Genomic DNA, 23,082 nt, shown 5'->3' on the forward strand with positions numbered 1-23,082 from the left:
CGTCAGAGAAAATAAGATTTTACTCACCGGTAAATCTATTTCTCGTAGTCCGTAGTGGATGCTGGGCGCCCATCCCAAGTGCGGATTGTCTGCAATACTTGTTTATAGTTATTGCTTAGCTAAAGGGTTATTGTTGAGCCATCTGTTGAGAGGCTCAGTTATATTTCATACTGTTAACTGGGTATAGTATCACGAGTTATACGGTGTGATTGGTGTGGCTGGTATGAGTCTTACCCGGGATTCAAAAATCCTTCCTTATTGTGTCAGCTCTTCTGGGTACAGTATCCTAACTGAGGTCTGGAGGAGGGTCTTAGTGGGAGGAGCCAGTGCACACCAGGTAGTCCTAAAGCTTTCTTTAGTTGTGCCCAGTCTCCTGCGGAGCCGCTAATCCCCATGGTCCTTACGGAGTCCCAGCATCCACTACGGACTACGAGAAATAGATTTACCGGTGAGTAAAATCTTATTTCTCTGACGTCCTAGTGGATGCTGGGAACTCCGTAAGGACCATGGGGATTAGCGGCTCCGCAGGAGACTGGGCACAAAAGTAAAAGCTTTCTGGCTAGCTGGTGTGCACTGGCTCCTCCCCCTATGACCCTCCTCCAAGCCTCAGTTAGATTTTTGTGCCCGGCCGAGAAGGGTGCATGCTAGGTAGCTCTCCAGAGCTGCTTAGAGTAAAAGTTTTAAATAGGTTTTTTTTATTTTCAGTGAGACCTGCTGGCAACAGGCTCACTGCATCGTGGGACTAAGGGGAGAAGAAGCAAACTCACCTGAATGCAGAGTGGATTGGGCTTCTTGGCTACTGGACATTAGCTCCAGAGGGACGATCACAGGTTCAGCCTGGATGGGTCCCGGAGCCGCGCCGCCGGCCCCTTTACAGAGCCAGAAGAGCGAAGAGGTCCGGAAAAATCGGCGGCAGAAGACGTTCCTGTCTTCAATAAGGTAGCGCACAGCACTGCAGCTGTGCGCCATTGCTCTCAGCACACTTCACACTCCGGTCACTGAGGGTGCAGGGCGCTGGGGGGGAGCGCCCTGAGACGCAATAAAACATGTTTTAAACCTTATATGGCTAAAGAAATGCATCACATATAGCTCCTGGGCTATATGGATGCATTTAACCCCTGCCAGTTTTCCTAAAAAAAGCGGGAGAAAAGGCCGCCGAAAAGGGGGCGGAGCCTATCTCCTCAGCACACAAGCGCCATTTTCCCTCACAGCTCCGCTGGAAGGACGGCTCCCTGACTCTCCCCTGCAGTCCTGCTACAGAATCAGGGTAAAACAAGAGAGGGGGGGCACTAATTGGCAGAAAATACATATACAGCAGCTATAGAAGGGAGAAACACTTATATAAGGTTATCCCTGCATATATATAGCGCTCTGGTGTGTGCTGGCAAACTCTCCCTCTGTCTCCCCAAAGGGCTCGTGGGGTCCTGTCCTCTATCAGAGCATTCCCTGTGTGTGTGCTGTGTGTCGGTACGATTGTGTCGACATGTATGAGGAGTAAAATGATGTGGAGGCGGAGCAATTGCCTGTAATAGTGATGTCACCCCCTAGGGAGTCGACACCTGACTGGATGGTAGTATGGAAGGAATTACGTGACAGTGTCAGCACTTTGCAAAAAACTGTTGACGACATGAGACAGCCGGCAAATCAGTTAGTGCCTGTCCAGGCGTCTCAAACACCGTCAGGGGCTCTAAAGTGCCCGTTACCTCAGATGGTTGACACAGACCCAGACACGGATACTGACTCCAGTGTCGACGGTGACGAGACAAACGTAATGTCCAGTAGGGCCACACGTTACATGATCACGGCAATGAAGGAGGCTTTGAACATTTCTGATACTACAAGTACCACAAAAAGGGGTATTATGTGGGGTGTGATAAAACTACCCATAGTTTTTCCTGAATCAGATGAATTAAATGAGGTGTGTGACAAAGCGTGGGTTTCCCCCGATAAAAAACTGCTGATTTCTAATAAATTATTGGCATTATACCCTTTCCCGCCAGAGGTTAGGGCGCGTTGGGAAACACCCCCTAGGGTAGATAAGGCGCTCACACGCTTATCAAAACAAGTGGCGGCCGCCCTCAAGGAACCAGCTGATAGAAAGCTGGAAAATATCCTAAAAGGTATATACACACATACTTGTGTTATACTACGACCAGCAATCGCCTCAGCCTGGATGTGCAGCGCTGGAGTGGCTTGGTCGGATTCCCTGACTGAAAATATTGATACCCTGGATAGGGACAATATATTATTGACTATAGAGCATTTAAAGGATGCATTACTATATATGCGAGATGCACAGAGGGATATTTGCACCCTGGCATCAAGAGTGAGTGCGTTGTCCATTTCTGCCAGAAGAAGTTTATGGACACGACAGTGGTCAGGTGATGCGGATTCCAAACGGCATATGGCAGTTTTGCCGTATAAAGGGGAGGAGTTATTTGGGGTCGGTCTGTCAGACCTGGTGGCCACGGCGACGGCTGGGAAATCCACCTTTTTACCCCAGGTCACCTCTCAGCAGAAAAAGACACCGTCTTTTCAAACTCAGTCCTTTCGTCCCCATAAGGGCAAGCGGGCAAAAGGCCACTCATTTCTGCCCCGGGGCAGAGGAAGGGGAAAAAGACTGCAGCAGGCAGCCTCTTCCCAGGATCAGAAGCCCTCCCCCGCTTCTGCCAAGTCTTCAGCATGACGCTGGGGCTTTACAAGCGGACTCAGGCACGGTGGGGGCCCGTCTCAAAAATTTCAACGCGCAGTGGGCTCACTCGCAAGTGGACCCCTGGATCCTGCAGGTAGTATCACAAGGGTACAAATTGGAATTCGAGACGTCTCCCCCTCGCCGGTTCCTGAAGTCTGCTCTACCAACGTCTCCCTTCGACAGGGAGGCAGTATTGGAAGCTATTCACAAGCTGTATTCCCAGCAGGTGATAATCAAGGTACCCCTCCTACAACAGGGAAAGGGGTATTATTCCACGCTGTTTGTGGTACCGAAGCCGGACGGCTCGGTGAGACCGATTTTAAATCTGAAATCATTGAACACTTACATAAAAAGGTTCAAATTCAAGATGGAATCACTCAGAGCAGTGATAGCGAACCTGGAAGAAGGGGACTATATGGTGTCTCTGGACATCAAAGATGCTTATCTCCATGTCCAAATCTACCCTTCTCACCAAGGGTACCTCAGGTTTGTGGTACAGAACTGTCATTATCAGTTTCAGACGCTGCCGTTTGGATTGTCCACGGCACCACGGGTCTTTACCAAGGTAATGGCCGAAATGATGATTCTTCTTCGAAGAAAAGGCGTCTTAATTATCCCTTACTTGGACGATCTCCTGATAAGGGCGAGATCCAGGGAACAGTTAGAGGTCGGAGTAGCACTATCTCAGGTGGTGCTACGTCAGCACGGGTGGATTCTAAATATTCCAAAATCGCAGCTGATTCCAACAACACGTCTACTGTTCCTAGGGATGATTCTGGACACAGTCCAGAAAAAGGTGTTTCTCCCGGAGGAGAAGGCCAGGGAGTTATCCGAGCTAGTCAGGAACCTCCTGAAACCAGGACAAGTGTCAGTGCATCAATGCACAAGGGTCCTGGGAAAGATGGTGGCTTCTTACGAAGCGATTCCATTCGGAAGATTCCATGCAAGAACTTTTCAGTGGGATCTGCTGGACAAATGGTCCGGATCGCATCTTCAGATGCATCAGCGGATAACCCTATCTCCAAGGACAAGGGTGTCTCTCCTGTGGTGGTTGCAGAGTGCTCATCTTCTAGAGGGCCGCAGATTCGGCATTCAGGACTGGATTCTGGTGACCACGGATGCCAGCCTGAGAGGCTGGGGAGCAGTCACACAGGGAAGAAATTTCCAGGGCTTGTGGTCAAGCATGGAAACGTCTCTTCACATAAATATCCTGGAACTAAGGGCAATTTACAATGCCCTAAGCCAAGCAAGGCCTCTGCTTCAGGGTCAGTCGGTATTGATCCAATCGGACAACATCACGGCAGTCGCCCACGTAAACAGACAGGGCGGCACAAGAAGCAGGAGGGCAATGGCAGAAGCTGCAAGGATTCTTCGCTGGGCGGAAAATCATGTGATAGCACTGTCAGCAGTGTTCATTCCGGGAGTGGACAACTGGGAAGCAGACTTCCTCAGCAGACACGACCTCCACCCGGGAGAGTGGGGACTTCATCCAGAAGTCTTCCACATGATTGTAAACCGTTGGGAAAAACCAAAGGTGGACATGATGGCGTCCCGCCTCAACAAAAAACTAGACAGGTATTGCGCCAGGTCAAGGGACCCTCAGGCAATAGCTGTGGACGCTCTGGTAACACCGTGGGTGTACCAGTCAGTGTATGTGTTCCCTCCTCTGCCTCTCATACCCAAGGTATTGAGAATTATAAGACGGAGAGGAGTAAGAACTATACTCGTGGCTCCGGATTGGCCAAGAAGGACTTGGTACCCGGAACTTCAAGAGATGCTCACAGAGGACCCGTGGCCTCTACCTCTAAGGAAGGACCTGCTCCAGCAGGGACCTTGTCTGTTCCAAGACTTACCGCGGCTGCGTTTGACGGCATGGAGGTTGAACGCCGGATCCTGAAGGAAAAAGGCATTCCAGATGAAGTCATCCCTACCCTGGTCAAGGCCAGGAAGGATGTAACCGCAAAACATTATCACCGCATTTGGCGAAAATATGTTGCGTGGTGTGAGGCCAAGAAGGCCCCTACAGAGGAATTTCAACTGGGTCGTTTCCTGCATTTCCTGCAAACAGGACTATCTATGGGCCTAAAATTAGGGTTCATTAAGGTTCAAATTTCGGCCCTGTCGATCTTCTTCCAAAAAGAACTGGCTTCAGTGCCTGAAGTTCAGACGTTTGTCAAAGGGGTACTGCATATACAGCCTCCTTTTGTGCCTCCAGTGGCACCTTGGGATCTCAATGTAGTGTTGAGTCTCCTAAAATCACATTGGTTTGAACCACTCACCACTGTGGAATTGAAATATCTCACATGGAAAGTGGTCATGCTGTTAGCCCTGGCTTCAGCCAGGCGTGTCTCAGAATTGGCGCCTTTGTCATATAAAAGCCCTTACCTAATTTTTCATTCAGACAGGGCAGAACTGAGGACTCGCCCTCAATTTCTCCCTAAGGTGGTTTCAGCGTTTCACATGAACCAGCCTATTGTGGTGCCTGCGGCTACTAGGGACTTGGAGGACTCCAAGTTGCTGGACGTAGTCAGGGCCCTGAAAATATATGTTTCCAGGACGGCTGGAGTCAGAAAGTCTGACTCGCTGTTTATCCTGTATGCACCCAACAAGCTGGGTGCTCCTGCTTCTAAGCAGACGATTGCTCGTTGGATTTGTAGTACAATTCAGCTTGCACATTCTGTGGCAGGCCTGCCACAGCCAAAATCTGTAAAAGCCCATTCCACAAGGAAGGTGGGCTCATCTTGGGCGGCTGCCCGAGGGGTCTCGGCTTTACAACTTTGCCGAGCAGCTACTTGGTCAGGGGCAAACACGTTTGCAAAATTCTATAAATTTGATACCCTGGCTGAGGAGGACCTGGAGTTCTCTCATTCGGTGCTGCAGAGTCATCCGCACTCTCCCGCCCGTTTGGGAGCTTTGGTATAATCCCCATGGTCCTTACGGAGTTCCCAGCATCCACTAGGATGTCAGAGAAAATAAGAATTTACTTACCGATAATTCTATTTCTCGTAGTCCGTAGTGGATGCTGGGCGCCCATCCCAAGTGCGGATTGTCTGCATTACTTGTATATAGTTATTGTTACAAAAATCGGGTTGTTTATTGTTGTGAGCCATCTTTTCAGAGGCTCCTACGTTTATCATACTGTTAACTGGGTTCAGATCACAAGTTGTACGGTGTGATTGGTGTGGCTGGTATGAGTCTTACCCGGGATTCAAGATCCTTCCTTATTATGTACGCTCGTCCGGGCACAGTATCCTAACTGAGGCTTGGAGGAGGGTCATAGGGGGAGGAGCCAGTGCACACCAGCTAGTCAGAAAGCTTTTACTTTTGTGCCCAGTCTCCTGCGGAGCCGCTAATCCCCATGGTCCTTACGGAGTTCCCAGCATCCACTACGGACTACGAGAAATAGAATTATCGGTAAGTAAATTCTTATTTTTTTACAAGTTTAGTGGTTATTAAAATCCTCCAAAAAGTAGTGGCCTATTAGCTGTGTTGCCACTAATTATCTATATCATAAAGACTTCCTTGGCTGACCAGCGATGACGATCTAAGCAACAGAACCACTCTTAAATGCTTTCTATTCTGCTTTCTCCGATGAGATTAGCCCAGTGGTGGTGTCCTTGTTTCACGTGACAGAGTACTTCTAAGTCACTCACTCCTGTTTGTTTTTCACTTGTTAACTACTGTAAAAGCAGAGAGTTGTTGATATACATTAATGTCCCAAAGCTTCCTCATAACCAGGGCATCCTTCAGATACCAACTCTGGTGACCATCACGGCTGCTGAGCTCTCCTGTTCTCCTCCCCATTTGTGACTGCAAATGTAAGGGCACATGTGCTGACATATATTCTAGTCATTGGGTATGCTTGGGCAACAAGGGTGCCCACCAAACTTACAAGGTAAAACAGCGACTGTTTTGCCTTGTAAGTAATCGAGTCATGTTCTGAATTGTAAAGTTGACTTTGGCTATGTCATTCTCTATATTAGCATAGGACTGCAAATGAACCCAGATCTGACTCGTGCAGTTTAATCTAAAAACCCTTCGCTATTAATCCTGTCCTGCCAGAACTTCCTTCTTACTTTCCAGAATCTCTAATCTCGCCCTGACAAAAGTATTATTCCAGTGCAGATATTGTTTTCATATAGTCACACTTCATAGTGAAAAACATATACTGACAGTATGTGTTGTCCAAACATACTCCATGAAGGTTAGAAAACTACATTGATGTATGAAGTCCATTCCATATAGAGGTGCATTTGACCCCCCTGCAGTCTTCTTGCACCAGTTTGATAGAGCCTCACATCACTACTCTGCTGTCTACAGTATTTCTGTCTGTGGCTTCCTGCTTACCTCTGCTCCCGTCTTCCTGACACTGCCAGTCACACTGCAACACTGTCCTCATTATAATCACCTATATGGACATATCACTGCCTCCCACAGTATTTGCACACTCCATATTACATGGATATGTTTGTCTATCTTTCATTGTATTCTCATACACTTCAAAATGGAGTAAGAGTTGAACATTGAAAGCAGTGCACAGACACAAATAGAAAAAAAATGTGATTTGTTTATAATTGGCATTTTACACCAAATTCTATCTTTGGAAAACTGATGCCCTAAGCATCAGTTGTTGCAAATATACTATACAGTGATGTGAAACACCAGAGCTTGGATTAAAAATCTTTCTCTTTGCAGGAAAACTGCCTTTTACCAAGTTAATGAGAGCTGAGTACGGTATATCCCCCGTTTTGCTATAGTAGGGGATGTAAATGCCTAGACTTGTTTAAAGCATGAAATCGGAAACGACACTACGGCCACTGTAAAATGTTTATGTTCTTTTGTGCAGGGAAGCTGGAGCGATATCGTTGGAAGACGCTATTCCCTAATTACTTGTATTATTGTCAGTGCCTTCGGCTATGGTCTCCTTGGCATATCCATTAGCATTTACATATATGCTATTGCAAGAATACCAGTGGGTAAGTAGCTATAAAAGGTTGCTCACTAAAATCTTAAATGTACCTCCCGCTTACTCTGTTTAGGCAGCCATTTTGTGAGTGGAGCTAATATTCATGAGGACGCAGCCTATCAAATCTACTAATGTCTCAGTCATGTTCATAGGTGCAGCCCATACACTATCTGCTTCAGGTGTGTGTAGGCAGGAGGTAAACTTTTTTTTTCTTTAATGATATCCTATAGTTTGCTAATAATTTAAAATCAACTTATCTGTTCCTACAGATTTGTTAATATACATTTGGTCTTAAATCATGCTGTAACCTAATTGTATGTGTAACACCTGCTTACCAGGTACTTGCAAGGAGGTGGTAGGGCTACAAAGTACTGAAACAGTTCTCTTCAGTCTTGCAGATTGGCGGTGTCTCCAATCCGAACTTCCCAGGGTGCTCCTATGGCATATAGTGCAGGGGTAGTGGACAATGTTCCTTTCTTCTACGCTACTCCATGGCAGTCATTACTCTGGGATTTATCCCTACTCCTAGATTTTAGACAGGAAGTTTTTTCTATTTTAGGCTCCGCCCCCTCTGGGAATATAGGTCCGTCCGCCTCTGGCTTCCCCAGTCTTTTTCCTGTCTCCTTAGATAGTGACAGGGTAGTCGTTTGTTATTTTAAATTCAAATATGAGGCTTACCAGGAATTTTCCCGGCCTAATGCGCCTCTGTGAGCCGCGGCTGGAAGGGGTTTGGCACCCGGGACCCATGGAGGAGCATTGTATTACTGCCTGTGGCAGTACAAATGCTGGAAGAAAAACCATAATAATTGCTGCCTGTGGCAGTACAAATATGGAAGAAAAGAAAAACCATAATAATTGCTGCCTGTGGCAGTACAAATATGGAAAGGCACTGCTTATCTATGTCCTGTTGCACGGAATATTTTGCATTGGTGACAGTGTGAAGTACCTGGCTGATTGCTGTGAGGTCCCCCCCGCCTGTTGCCGCTGGTGACCGCCGGAGACTGGAGGGCGGAAGTCGCGCTGTGCCTGGAGGGCAGCGCTGGACGCGGCGGGCGGAAGTGCGCGGCCGAAAACCGGAAGTGCCGCGTATCGATCTGCGCATGCGCCGCCCGGAGGCTGAGAGTCAAGGGAGGATAAAAATGGCGCGGTCCACCGCTGAGAGTGAGAGAGGAGCAGTGTATAATATTACTAATAATAAGGAGCAGTATTGGAGAGAGGATTCTGAGGATTCAGCAGACATGGACAAAGAGATGTCCCCCTCCACGCCTACATGTGCCCAGGAATGGTAAGCAGCCTCATTTAGGGCACTTATTATTACTTTATATAGTTAGGGTGCTTAGTGTATCATCTGCTTTGGTTGCAGTGTGTCTGATGTGCCTAGGAAAAGATCACATAAAAAGAAACATCATTTGGCTTGTTCTGGCTGTAGAAAGAGTCTTTCTGGAAATAAACATAGCAAGTTATGCGATGATTGTGAAGCATCCCAGGGCCAATCCAAGCAGATTCAGGATCTAATGGAATGGATGAAAAAATCATTTGTGACAAAAGATGAATTAAAGGAGCTTCAAGGGGCTAAAAGATCCAGGTCACAGACCAGCCTAGATGCTGCTGAGGATTCAGATAGTCTTGTTGTATTGGATTATGCTGATAGTCCCTCGCCGGCAGAGTCAGAGGAAGCTCAGGAGCCAGATAGATCATTTAATCTGGATATAGTGGATGGCTTATTAAAGCATATGTATAGAGCTTTAAATATTAAGGATGAAGCACAGGAGGATGGCGCTCAAGATCCTTTATTTGAAGACAGAATTAAGAAAAGCCGATGTTTTCCAGTACATAAGGTGTTAAAGGAGATTATGTCAGTGCAGTGGCAGACTGCTGACAAGCGTCTCAATTATATGAAGAGGTTGGAGCGTATGTTTCCGATACAAGATGTAGAATTCACTAAGTGGTGTGAATTACCTAAAGTGGATGCAGCTGTGGCAGAAGTAGTTTCCAAAACCACAATTCTGTTAGAAGACGGTGCGGTGCTTAAGGATGCGATGGATAAGAAGGTTGAGAGTTCCTTGAAAAAGGTCCATAAAGCATCAGCAGTGACGCTGAAGGCCGGGGTAGCGATGGCGTCAACAACCAGGACCCTAAGGCTATGGGGGAACAACCTGCACCGTGACTTGGAGGATCAGGTATCCAGACATCACCTGCAGAAAGACCTGGCTGTGATGATGAAGGCAGTGGAGTATCTGTGTGAGGCCTCTCTTGAGGTAGTAGAATATGCAGCAAAGTCATTAGCGGCAGGTGTTGCAGCTAGAAGGTCATTGTGGCTGCGTACCTGGACAGCAGATGTCCACTCAAAAAATAGGTTGGTAGCTCTTCCGTATGAAGGATCTCGCCTCTTTGGAAGTAAGCTAGAGTCCATAATTAGTGTAATGTCAGGCGGTAAATCCGCAAAACTGCCATTTGATAGGAAAACAAAGTTTAGGGCTTCTTCACCTAAACAACAGTTTAAAGAGGCCAGGTCATACAGGCCAGGTAGGCAGTATGGCAGATACAATTCAACAACCACCAGGCAGTCCTTTCGTCAGTCTGGCAGAAGAGGAAATAGGAAATTCTGACTATATGATGCCCCAGAATGCTGCGCCAGTAGGAGGCAGATTAATGAAATTTACAGATCAGTGGCAGGAGTCAACTCAAGAAGCCTGGGTATTAAAGGTAATCTCCCAGGGTTACCGTATAGAATTCATAAAGAAGCCGATAGGACGGAATTTTGTGAAGTCAAAAAGCTTAACATCAAAAGAACAGATAATAGCCTTTCAGGGTATTATAGAAAACCTCATCAAAACACAGGCAGTCGTGAAGGTGCCGAAGGCAGAAGAGAGAAGAGGTTTTTATTCCAGGATGTTCCTGATTCAGAAACCATCAGGCGAATTCAGGGCCATTCTGGATTTAAGAAGTTTGAACAAATTCCTTATAAAGAAAAGGTTTCACATGGAAACATTGAAGACCATATTATTAGGGATAAAGCAGGAAGACTTTATGGCTTCTATAGATCTGAAGGATGCATACTTTCATGTGCCAATTCACCGGGACGACCAGAAGTTTCTAAGGTTTCACGTCCTTGGAGAACATCTTCAGTTTACCTGCCTGCCGTTCGGCCTGTCTTCCTCGCCAAGAGTCTTCACAAAAGTGCTTCTAGCTCTAGTAGCACATATGAGAGTGATGGGCATAGCATTATGGCCGTACCTGGACGACTTGCTGATCTGTGCGAGCACAAAAGCAACTCTGATAATAGCCGTACAGAAGACTCTTCAGATTCTTCAAGCTCATGGTTGGCTAGTAAATTGGAAGAAGAGCAAGCTAGATCCAACACAAGGGCTGCAGTTCCTAGGTGTTTGGATAGATTCGAAGAAGTACACGGTGGCATTATCAGAAGACCGATGCAAAAAGATTCAGGATCTTTCATCCCTGGTTCAGGTAGAGGACAGCATTTCACTCCGTCTGGGTCTGCGTCTTGTGGGGATGTTGTCTTCTACAATAGATGTAGTACCCTGGGCCAGGTGGAAAATGAGAACGTTCCAGTGGGACATAATCAGAGCGGTCCGTATAGGCAGAGACCTAGACCACAAGATAATACTTACTCAAGGAGCAAAGAAGTCCCTGGATTGGTGGATGGACCAGAGTTTGAGGCAGAGGTCGGTGTCCTTAGCACAACCCAAGTACGCTGTCTTGACAACAGATGCAAGTGCCACAGGTTGGGGAGGTCATCTGTTAAGTCACACATGCCAGGGGTCATGGTCCACCCAAGAAAAACTCATGTCTTCCAACAAGCGAGAAATGAGGGCAGTGTGGAATTCGATATGTTGTTTTCAGATGCTGCTGGTACAGTCTCATCTGAGGGTGTTCTCGGACAATGTGACAGTCGTGGCATATTTAAACCGACAAGGAGGCACCAGAAGTCGAGATCTAGGGCTGGAAGTAGCGAAGATCTTGGATTGGGCAGTACAAAATCTAAAGTCCATAACGGCCCTTCATGTTCCAGGAGAATCCAATCTAGTGGCGGATTACCTGAGCAGACACGAGGTATTACCAGGAGAATGGGAGCTAAATCCTCAAGTGTTCCACTTGATAACACAGAGGTTTGGGTACCCTCAGATAGACCTGATGGCTACATCCCAGAATACGAAAGTGGAGCATTTCTTTTCAAGGTACCAGTCCCCAAATGCCAACGGGACAGATGCTCTCTCCCAGAGGTGGAACTTCAGCCTCAGCTATGTGTTCCCTCCACTACCGATGATACCCCGAGTTCTACGGAAAATCAGAGAGGAGAAAGCGGTAGTTATAATAATTCTACCTCACTGGCCAAACAGAGTGTGGTTTCCCACGGTACTCAGAATGGCAATACAGGGTCCATGGGTCTTACCAGTAGAACCAGAGCTACTACGTCAGGGACCAGTCTTTCACCCAAACCCACAGAGTCTTCATTTGACGGCGTGGAAGTTGAAAGGTCGATCCTGAGAACTAAAGGCCTTTCAGAACAGGTTGTCACCTTACTTATGAAGGCAAGGAAGAGCACCTCTTCGAAATCCTATTATAGAGTGTGGAGAAAATTTGGAGATTGGCTGGGAGATGACGCCGAAATCTCTAAGGTTGAAGTTCCTCAGATACTGCAGTTCTTAAGCGAAGGTTTCCAGATGGGTTTGGCAGTATCAACCATTAAGGTACAGATATCAGCCTTAAGTGTATTGCTGGATAGGAAGTTGTCGGAGGATAACCTGATACAGAGATTCTGTCAAGCCATCAAGAGGGAACGTCCCAGAGTTAGATCAGTTATGCCAACCTGGGATCTGAACCTTGTTCTGAACACACTCATGGATTCACCCTTCGAACCTCTGCGGGAAATTCCGTTAAAGATGCTTACCTGGAAGGTAGTTTTCCTCACGGCAATAACTTCAGCGAAAAGGGTTGGGGAACTACAGGCTCTCTGGGCTGAGGAGCCCTACCTGAATATTCTTCCAGACAGAATAATATTGAAGAATAATCCGGAATTTCTGCCAAAAGTAGTATCAGACTTTCATATGAGTCAAGAAATCATTCTGCCATCTTTCTTTCCGTACCCAACGGATGATTACGAAGAAAGACTACATATGCTGGATGTTTTGCGGGCAGTCTCTATATACTTGGAGAGAGTAAAGGACTTCCGGAAAGTTAAGAATTTGTTTGTTCTACACTCTGGAGTCAAAAAAGGTGAATCACCTTCTAAAAACACGATCTCTAGGTGGATCACGGAATTGATTGCATTCACCTATCAAGAAAATGGCCGACCAGTTCCAGACCACATTAAGGCACACTCTACGAGGGCTATGGCTACATCCTGGGCAAGGAAAGCGCAGGTGTCGATTAAAGAGATATGTGCGGCAGCGACGTAGTCGTCCATCCATACATTCACCAGACACTATGGCTTAGATGTTTCTGGTGGTCACTTTGGTAAAGCAGTACTGAAGGAAGCAACTGCATAAAAAAAAAAAAAAATTTACTTTAAGCATCATTTGGGTTCTGTGTGGATTATTTCCCTCCCTACTAGGATGCTTTGGTATATCCCAGAGTAATGGCTGCCATGGAGTAGCGTAGAAGAAAGTAGCAAATTATACTTACCGATAATTTCATTTCTTCAAGATACTCCATGGCAGCCTAGTTTTTCCCACCTCAATATATCTTTGTTTTCTATTAGGCTCCGTCAAGGAGACACTCAAAGACTGGGGAAGCCAGAGGCGGACGGACCTATATTCCCAGAGGGGGCGGAGCCTAAAATAGAAAAAACTTCCTGTCTAAAATCTAGGAGTAGGGATAAATCCCAGAGTAATGGCTGCCATGGAGTATCTTGAAGAAATGAAATTATCGGTAAGTATAATTTGCTACTTTCCCTCCCATTAAACCAATACACAGAATGAAAAAATAATAACTTAAATTGGTGTTTGTAATTTTATTTAAAAAGGAATAGAAGGAGGTTATTGCAAATAAATACGGTTATCAGATAGCTATAACTCAAATGATCCCTTTTAACTACCTACAATACTAAGGCTGGCTATTTGAACTAAGCAAATGTTAGAACTCTAACACCCTGCTCTCAGGATTTACTATGGATAATCACAAGAACTTGGTAGGCACACAATATAAATGATACATCCTAACAATATCTCTACCCAACTGCATTTGACGATAAGATACAGGTGTGGCCATGTTTATCCGTGCTGCGATGCGGTATGCTGCACGGCGTGCCAGGCTGCATCTATTCGCAGCCAGCGATCACTCCGTTGTCACAGCCTGGTGCGCCATGCAGCAAGCTGCATCACGGCAAAGATAAACATGGCTACATCTGTATCACATTCTAGTTTGAGTACAACAGAGGCTACTGCTATTCAGGACACTCCTCAGGAATAGAGAATGTCTGTAGAGTTCTATAGAATAATAGTTTACAACACCTTATCTCATCTTTCTCATACATAGTAGAGGATGCTGGGGTCCACTTCAGTACCATGGGGTATAGACGGTTCCGCAGGAGCCATGGGCACTTTAAGACTTTTTCAGAGTGTGAACTGGCTCCTCCCTCTATGCCCCCCCCCCCTCCAGACCTCAGTTTAGAAAATGTGCCCAGGCAGACTGGTCGCACTCCAGTGGAGCTCTACTGAGTTTCACTGAAAGACTTTGGTAGGTTTTTTTATTTTCAGGGAGAACTGCTGGCAACAGTCTCCCGGCTTCGGAGGAAGAAGTAGGAACCAACTTCCTAAAGAGTTTCATGGCTCTGCTTCTTGCTGACAGGACACCATTAGCTCCTGAAGGGAAATGAACACTACCTGCGGCTACGCGCTCACTCCCACAGCATGCCGTCACCCCCCTAACAGAGCCAGAAGTCAGAAGACGCGTGAGCATTATTACCGGAGATCTGCAGCGAGGGACCTCCGATCATCGTAACGGCTTAAGGTACCGCGCAGCGAGCGGGAACGCTGCACGAACATGCTATCCATAACACAGTGCACAGCAGCATGAAACCTACTCTCACTGGCAAAACGTAGCATACTTTGTATTTACACTGTCCTACACCTCCGCCAGTATAAATATCTATTCTAAAGCTGAGGAAAAACACGCCATTAAAGGGGGCGGGGCTTCTTCCTCAGGCAGCCAGCACACTGCTTAGCGCCATTTTCTCCCAGCAGCTGCTGGACAAGAAACGCTGATCCTCCTCTCCACCTCTGAATCAAACATCAGGGTGCAAAAGAGGAGGGGGGAATGCAATATTTGGTGCTAAAACATATTATTCGTAGTATAAAGCGCTTGAAGATCTCTGTGTAAAAAGTACGTGACACAGGGATTTTGTCTCTGTGTACAAAGTACGGCACACAGGGATTTTTTCTTTTGGCGCTGAGTTGTGAACTGTCAATTCCTTTCTGTGTCCTTCTGACAGACTTTACTGTGGGTCTGTGCCCATTAAGCCCCAGAGTGTCTGTGGTGTGATTGTGCACGTGTGTGACATGTCTGAGGCAGGGAGCTCTTCCCCTGAGGGAGCCATTTTATGGACACAGAGTTGTAATGTGGTGGCATTGCCGACACACCATGAGCCTGAATGGGTGAAAGAATTACGTGATAGTGTGAATCATATCAGTAAGAGATTGGATAAGTCTGAGTCTCATGCAGAAAACTGGAGAAAATCTGTTGAAGATGTGATTTTTAATAGTTCTGCCTTTTCTTCCACAGGGGACCCCTCTGAGTCACATAAAAGGTCATTTACACAGGTTGTACAGACTGATACCGACACGGACTCTGATTCCTGTGTCGACACTAGTGATTCCAGGGGAATAGATCCAAAGTTAGCAAAAAAAAAAATTCAATACATGAATGTTGCTATAAAGGAGGTGTTAGAAGTTACGGAGCCCCCTCTTTTACCTCAGAAGAAAATTAACGTAACTTTTCCTCCATCTCATGAGCTGAACACTCTCTTTGAGGGAGTCTGGGTAAACCCTGAAAAGAAATTTCAGATTCCCAAAAGAATTCAGGTAGCTTACCTTTTCCCTGCAGAGGACAGGAAAAAGTGGGAGTCACCCACCGTTTTAGACAGTGCCCTGGGACGGTTAACAAAAAACGTGATTCTCCCTGCGCCTGGGACGGCTTCATGGAAGGAGTCGGCAGACCGCAAGTTGGGGAATACGTTGAAATCTATTTATGTGGCCAATGGGACAGTACTCAGGCCTACCATTGCCTGTGCGTGGGTGAGTAATGCTATTGAAAAGTGGTCAGAAAACTTGTCATCAGACATTGACACAATAGATAGAGACGAGATACACTTCACGTTAGGTCATATCAAAGACGCTGCTGCATACATGCTAGAAGCCATGAAAGATATTGGTCTCTTGGGATCAAGAGCCGCTACCATGGCAGTCTCAGCACGGTGGGCGTTGTGGATTCGCCAATGGAATGCTGATGCAGATTCCAAAAGGAATATGAAGGCTCTCCCGTATAAAGGTGAGGCCTTGTTTAGAGATGAGCTGGATGCTTTAGCTTCTGCGGATACCGCAGGTAAGTCGTCATTCTTGCCTAATGCTCCTGCGCCGGCAAAAAAGACACATCACTCTCAGATGCAGTCCTTTCGGCCCAATAAATACAAAAAGGGTAAAGGTTCCCCGTTCTTTGCGGGTAAAGGAAGGGGAAAAGGAAAAAAGTCTGCAGCGTCTACAGGATCACAGGAGCAGATATCAACTTCTGTTTCTGCCAAATCTTCAGCATGACGCTGGGGCTCCGTTGTGGAAGTCCGCTCAGGTGGGGGCACGTCTGAAGCTCCTCAGTCAGTTCTGGGTTCAATCTGGCCTGGACCCGTGGGTCTTACAAATAGTGTCCCACGAGTACAAACTGGAGTTTCAAGACATTCCCCCATGCCGATTTTTCAAATCGGCCTTACCAGCTTCTATCCCAGACAGGGATGTGATAGCGGCAGCAATACAAAAATTGTGTCAGGATCAAGTTATTGTCCTGGTTCCCTTGTTACAACAAGGAGAAGGGTTTTATTCAAGCCTATTCGTAGTTCCGATGACGGACGGCTCGGTCAGACCAATTCTAAACCTGAAAACTGTGAATCTCTACCTGCAAAGGTTCAAGTTCAAGATGGAATCTCTGAGGGCAGTGATTTCCAGTCTGGAGGAAGGGGACATTATGGTGTCAGTGGACATAAAAGATGCCTACTTACATGTTCCCATTTATCCTCCACATCAAGCTTATCTGAGATTCGCGAAACAGGTTTGTCATTACCAATTTCAGACGTTGCCGTTTGGACTCTCCACGGCACCGAGGGTGTTCACCAAGGTGATGGCGGAGATGATGGTCCTCCTTTGACAGAAAGGAGTCAATATAATTCCTTACCTGGACGATCTCCTGATGAAAGCGAGGTCCAGGGAAAGGTTGGTGCAGAACATTGCACCCTCCCTGACAGTATTTCAACAACACGGTTGGATCATGATTTTCCAAAATCACAGTTGGAACCGATGACAAGATTGTCTTTTCTGGGGATGATACTGGACACAGAAGTACAGAGTGTATTTCTTCCAGTAGAAAAGGCTCTGGAAATCCAGAGAATGGTCAAACAAATTCTGAAACCAACAAGAGTGTCGATTCATATGCATTCGGTTGTTGGGAAAGATGGTAGCGGCCTACAAGGCTATACAGATTGGCCGATTCCATGCCATAATATTCCAGTGGGACCTGTTGGACAAGTGGTCCGGATCTCACCTCCACATGCACCAGAGAATAATCCTGTCATAAAAAGCCAGAATTTTGCTCCTGTGGTGGCTACACAGTTCTCACCTACTAGAGGGACGCAGGTTCGGGATTCAGGAATGGGTCCTAGTAACCACGGATGCAAGTCTCTGAGGCTGGGGAGCAGTCACACAGGGGGAAAACTTCCAAGGAAGATGGTCAAGTCAAGAATCTTGTCTTCACATAAATGTTCTGGAATTGAAATCCATTTACAATGGCCTTCTACAAGCTGTGCATCTTCTTCAAGATTAACCCGTACAGATCCAGTCAGACAATGTAACAGCAGTCGCGTACGTAAACCGTCATGGTGGAACGAAAAGCAGAGCAAAGATCCTTCTCTGGGCAGAAAGACATACAAGAGCTCTGTCGGCAATTTTCATTCCGGGAGTAGACATCTGGGAAGCAGACTTCCTCAGCAGACACGATCTCCATCCAGGAGAATAGGGCCTCCACCAAGAAGTCTTCGCAGAGGTGACAGGTCTTTGGGGAGTTCCTCAAGTAGACATGATGGCATCTCGTCTCAACAAGAAGCTTCAGAGATATTGTTCCAGGTTGAGAGACCCTCAACCAATAGCAGTGTATGCACTAGTGACCCAGTGGGTGTTTAGGTCGGTGTATGTCTTCCCGCCACTTCCACTAATACCAAAAGTTCTCAAGATCATAAGAAGAACAAGGGTTCAAGCGATCCTCATGGTCCCAGACTTGCCAAGGAGGTCTTGGTATCCAGATCTTCAGGAGTTACTCATAGAAGATCCTCTTCCTCTTTGCTAGGACCTGCTGCAGTAGGAGCCATGTGTGTATCAAGACTTACCGCGGCTATGTTTGACGGCATGGCTGTGGAGCGCCGGATCCTAGCCCGGAAGGGTATTCCCAAGGAAGTCATTCCCACTCTAATGCAGGCCAGGAAAGGGGTAACGTCTAAACATTACCACCATATTTGAAGAAAATATGTGTCTTGGTGTGAATCCAAGAAGGCTCCATTTTCTTCAGGCGGGTGTGGATGCGGGACTACGATTGGGTTCAATCAAGGTCCAGATTTCGGCCTTGTCCGTTTTCTTTCAAAAACAATTGGCCTCCTTTCCAGAAGTTCAGACCTTCGTGAAAGGGGTTCTGCACATCCAACCTCCATTTGTGCCTCCCGTGGCACCATGGGATCTTAACGTGGTGTTGCAGTTCCTTCAATCGGATTGGTTTGAACCTCTACAGGAGATAGAATTGAAGGTTCTCACTTGAAAAGTGGTCATGCGGTTGGCCTTGGCATCCACAAGGGTGTCTGAGTTAAGGGACTTGTGTCACAAGAGCCCGTACTTGATTTTCCACTTCCTAAGGTGGTTTCTTCTTTCCATATAAACCAACCAATTGTGGTGCCAGTGGCTATTGACACCTTAGCTGGTTCAAAGTCTCTGGATGTGGTCAGAGCTTTGAGAATTTATGTTGCAAGAACAGCTCGAATACGGAAAACAGAGGCTCTGTTTGTCCTGTATGTTCCCAACGAGATTGGGTGTCCTGCTTCTAAGCAGACCATTGCGCGCTGGATCAGAGGTCCGATTCAGCGCGCTCATTCCACGGCAGGATTGCCGATACCGACTTCGGTGAATGCCCATTCTACTAGGAAGGTGGGCTCATCCTGGGTGGCTGTTCGGGGGGTCTCGGCATTACAACTTTGCCGAACAGCTAATTGATCAGGGACAAACACGTTTGCTAGATTTTACAAGTTTGACACCTTGGCCGATGATGACCTCAAGTTTGGTCAATCAGTGCTGCAGGGTCATCCGCACTCTCCCGCCCATACTAGAGCTTTGGTATTACCCCATGGTACTGTAGTGGACCCCAGCATCCTCTAGGACGTATGAGAAAACAGGATTTTTATACCTACCGGTAAATACTTTTCTCCTAGTCAGTAGAGGATGCTGGGCACCCAGCCCAGTGCGTACTTTACCTGCAGTTGTTATTTTGTTAAAAATGTTTTCAGCAGGGTTGCTGAGTTGTTCATACCCGTTGGCATGTGTTTTGTTGAATGCCATGTGTGCGGCATGGTTGAAGTGTGAGCTGGTATGAATCTCACCGTTAACTTAAAAGTAAATCCTTTCCTTGAAATGTCCATCTCCCTGGGCACAGTTCCTATACTGAGGTTTTGAGGAGGGGCATAGAGGGAGTAGCCAGTTCACACTCTAGAAAAGTCTTAAAGTTCCCATGGCTCCTGCGGAACCGCCTATACCCCATGGTACTGAAGTGGACCCCAGCATCCTCTACGGACTAGGAGAAAAGGATTTGCCGGTAGGTATAAAAATCCTGTTTTTCTTAGCTGGCATTCTCTAATCCTGAAGAGTCTCCTGAATAGCAGTAGCCTCTGTTGTACTCAGACTGGCTGAGTCACACATCACACAGTCACTCATTACAGGTCTGCCCCCACCTACACTACAAATTTGGGGTAGCTATCGGGGGCAGTGCAGCAGCAAAAATGGAGTTGGGACTTGACAAGCAAATTATGAAAGTGCTGTTAGTCATTGATGGCAAACTCATTGACCATTGGTGGCCAACAATAGATCGAAGTTAACAGTCGATGGCCATTGCTACTGCAAAGCCACAGAGGATGCAAATGAAGAGATAAGTGTGAGTCTGTGCATGTATATAATGAGAAAGGGAGTGTGTATAGATGTGTCCTCATGCATCTTGGCTCAATACGCCACGGAGCAGGAGATCCTGTTAGCGGCACGCGTCTTTTTTTTTGCCGAAAATGCATCTTATTCACATCGCTATGTGAATAGGACACAAAAGCAGACTGCTGATTAAATTTACAGGGCATCTGGAAAGTATTCACTTTTTCCACTTTTTGTTATGTAACAGCCTTATTCCAAAATGGAATTTATTCATTTTTTTCCCTCAAAATTCTACATACAATACCCCTTAATGACAACGTGAAAAAAGTTTGTTTGTGATTTTTGCAAATTTATTACAAATAAATAAGAAATAACGTGTACATAAGTATTCACGCTCTTTGCCATGAAGCTCAAAATTGAGTTCATGTGCATCCTGTTTCCACTGATCATCCTTGAGATGTAACTACAGCTTAATTGGAGTCCACCTGTGGTAAATTCAGTTGATTGGACATGATTTGGAAAGGCACACACCTTTCTATATAAGGTCCCACACTTGACAGTGCATGTCTGAGCACAAACCAAGCATGAAGTCAAAGGAATGGTCTGTAGACCTCCGAGACAAGATTGTCTCGAGGCACAAATCTGGGGAAGGATACAGAAAAATATCTGCTGCTCTGAAGGTCCCAATGAGCACAGTGGCCTCCATCATCCTTTAATGGAAGAAGTTCAGAACCACCAGGACTCTTCCTAGAGCTGGCCGGCCGTCTAAACTGAGCGATCAGGGGAGAAAGGTCCTAGTCAGGGAGGTGACCAAGAACCCGATGATCACTCTATCAGAGCTACAGCATTCCTCTGTGGAGAGAGGAGAACCTTCCAGGAGGACAACCATCTCTGCAGCAATCCACTAATCAGGCGTGTATGGTAGAATGGCCAGACGGAAGCCACTCCTTAGTAAAAAGCATATGGCAGCCTGCCTAGAGTTTGCCAACATGCACCTGAAGGACTCTCAGACCATGAGAAACAAAATTCTCTGGTCTGTTGAGACAAAGATTGAACTCTTTGGCGTGAATGCCAGGTGTCACCAGGCCAATACCATCCCTACAGTGAAGCATAGTGGTGACAATATCATGCTTTGGGGATGTTTTTCAGTGGCAGGAACTGGGAGACTAGTCAGGGTAGTGGGTAAGATGAATGCAGCAATGTACAGAGACATCCTGGATGAAAACCTGCTCCAGAGCGCTCTTGACCTCAGACTGGGGTGATGGTTCATCTTTCAGTAGGACAACGACCCTAAGCACACAGCCAAGATATCAAAGGAGTGTCTTCAGGACAACTCTGTGAATGTCCTTGTGCGGCACAGCCAGAGCCCAGACTTGAATCCGATTGAACATCTCTGGAGAGATCTGAGAATGGCTGTACACTGACGCTTCCCATCCAACCCGATGGAGCTTGAGAGGTGCTGCAAAGAGGAATGGGCGAAACTGCCAAGATAGGTTTGCCAAGCTTGTGGCATCATATTCAAAAAGAATTAAGGCTGTGAATACTTTTGTACATGTAATTTCTCTAGCATCCATAAGGGATATTGGGGACACATTAGTACGATGGATATAGATGGGGTCCAAAGGAGCCAGTGCACTTTAAATTTCTTCCACTGGGTGTGCTGGCTCCTCCCCTCTTTGCCCCCTCCTACAGGCAGTTTGGAAAAAAGTGCCCTCAGGAGAGGATGCACACTCTGCTAGCTCCAGAGTTTTTCTTCAATTTATTTTAAACTTTTGTTTATTTCAGTATGCTGTTGTTTGGGCAACAGTATACATGCACCATGGGAGTAAGGGGTGGGGATGGTCACTGGCCTCCTGAGGTGCAGAGCCGTTTCCCTGCTGCAGGACTACCATCCTGAGGGGTTGTTTGTTCAGCGGGGCACTGCGCCTTGGCTGTCGCAACCGCAGCACACCGCACACCCCTAACATAGCTTGAAGGTGATCGTCGGTGGTGAGTACACACCGGGGGCCCTGCTAGGGGGGTCCCCCGGTTCTTTGTGTGGCAGCAGCGTGGGTGAGGCATACGGGTCCTGGGGGAGATCTGCTAGAGCCCCTGCGTGAGACTGGCAATGATGGCTGTGCCTAGCATTCATGTATAGCTACAGCAGGTTTAGGAGACAGGGCCAGTATAAATATATATATATAGGTAGCTCCGGCGCCATTACGGGGGGGGCAGCGCTACATCAGAGCGGGCTCAGCAGCATTTTGGCGCCTTCCTCTGTATAAGCAGCAGCAGTCTTACACAGCTCCTCCAGACTGTCACACGCTGAATCACTGGTACAGGGTGTTTAGTTAGGGGGAGAGCCGCTATTTGTGCACAGATTAATTCCTCTGAGGGATTTACATTCTAAAAACAGTTCTCACTGTTAGATTGAAACGCTGACAACCTCACTGGGGCTCTGCAGCGTGTTGTGTGCTGGGTCCTCTCTTATTTGTCTCCTCTCACATGCAATAGGGCAGGCTTGCATTGTTGTCAGTCTGTTGTTGTATGTGTACTGTGGGTTTTCATAATGGTAAAACAAAAGTTATGCAGTGTGTGTCATACCAGATTTACCCCTCTCATATGATTCCATATCATGTAAGCAGTGTAGTCAGTCCTCACAAAATGCTGAGGACCATGAGGGGAGAGTCATGAGCCCACCTGGCTCAAAACTATGATGTCCGATATGTCCTCTCAGCTCACTGCCAATGCTAATAGAACACAACAACTGCAAAAAGCAGTAGCAGATCTAGCTGCCAGGGCTGATTTTCTCCATCCCCCTTCCTGTCTTATACAGGTGCACAAAAAACGTGCTTTGCCTGCACTTCTATCAGATTCTGATGATGAGATACAGGATGATGGGGACTGTGTTGGAGTGGAATCCCCTTAAGTGGGGATTCCACTCCTACACAGGGTATTGAACTTTAGCTATTAGGGATGTACTAAAGCTCCCCCTAGAGAACGCTGCAAATCAGAAGTCGTTTTTCCTCTCTCAAGACAATCTTACTGTCACA

At 46.7% G+C, this 23,082-nt stretch overlaps 1 protein-coding gene across 1 annotated transcript in view; it reads left to right on the forward strand.

Moving 5' to 3' along the window:
* MFSD9 (major facilitator superfamily domain containing 9) overlaps window positions 1–23,082 on the forward strand; it is a 76,351-nt gene that overhangs the window by 37,132 nt on the left and 16,137 nt on the right. The window contains exon 4 of the mRNA XM_063953425.1: window positions 7,539–7,668. Within this exon, the coding sequence (XP_063809495.1) occupies window positions 7,539–7,668 (130 nt within the window). The remainder of the gene's footprint in view (window positions 1–7,538; window positions 7,669–23,082) is intronic.

This window comes from Pseudophryne corroboree, chromosome 2 (assembly GCF_028390025.1).
Source record: "Pseudophryne corroboree isolate aPseCor3 chromosome 2, aPseCor3.hap2, whole genome shotgun sequence".
Lineage (NCBI taxonomy): Eukaryota > Metazoa > Chordata > Amphibia > Anura > Myobatrachidae > Pseudophryne > Pseudophryne corroboree.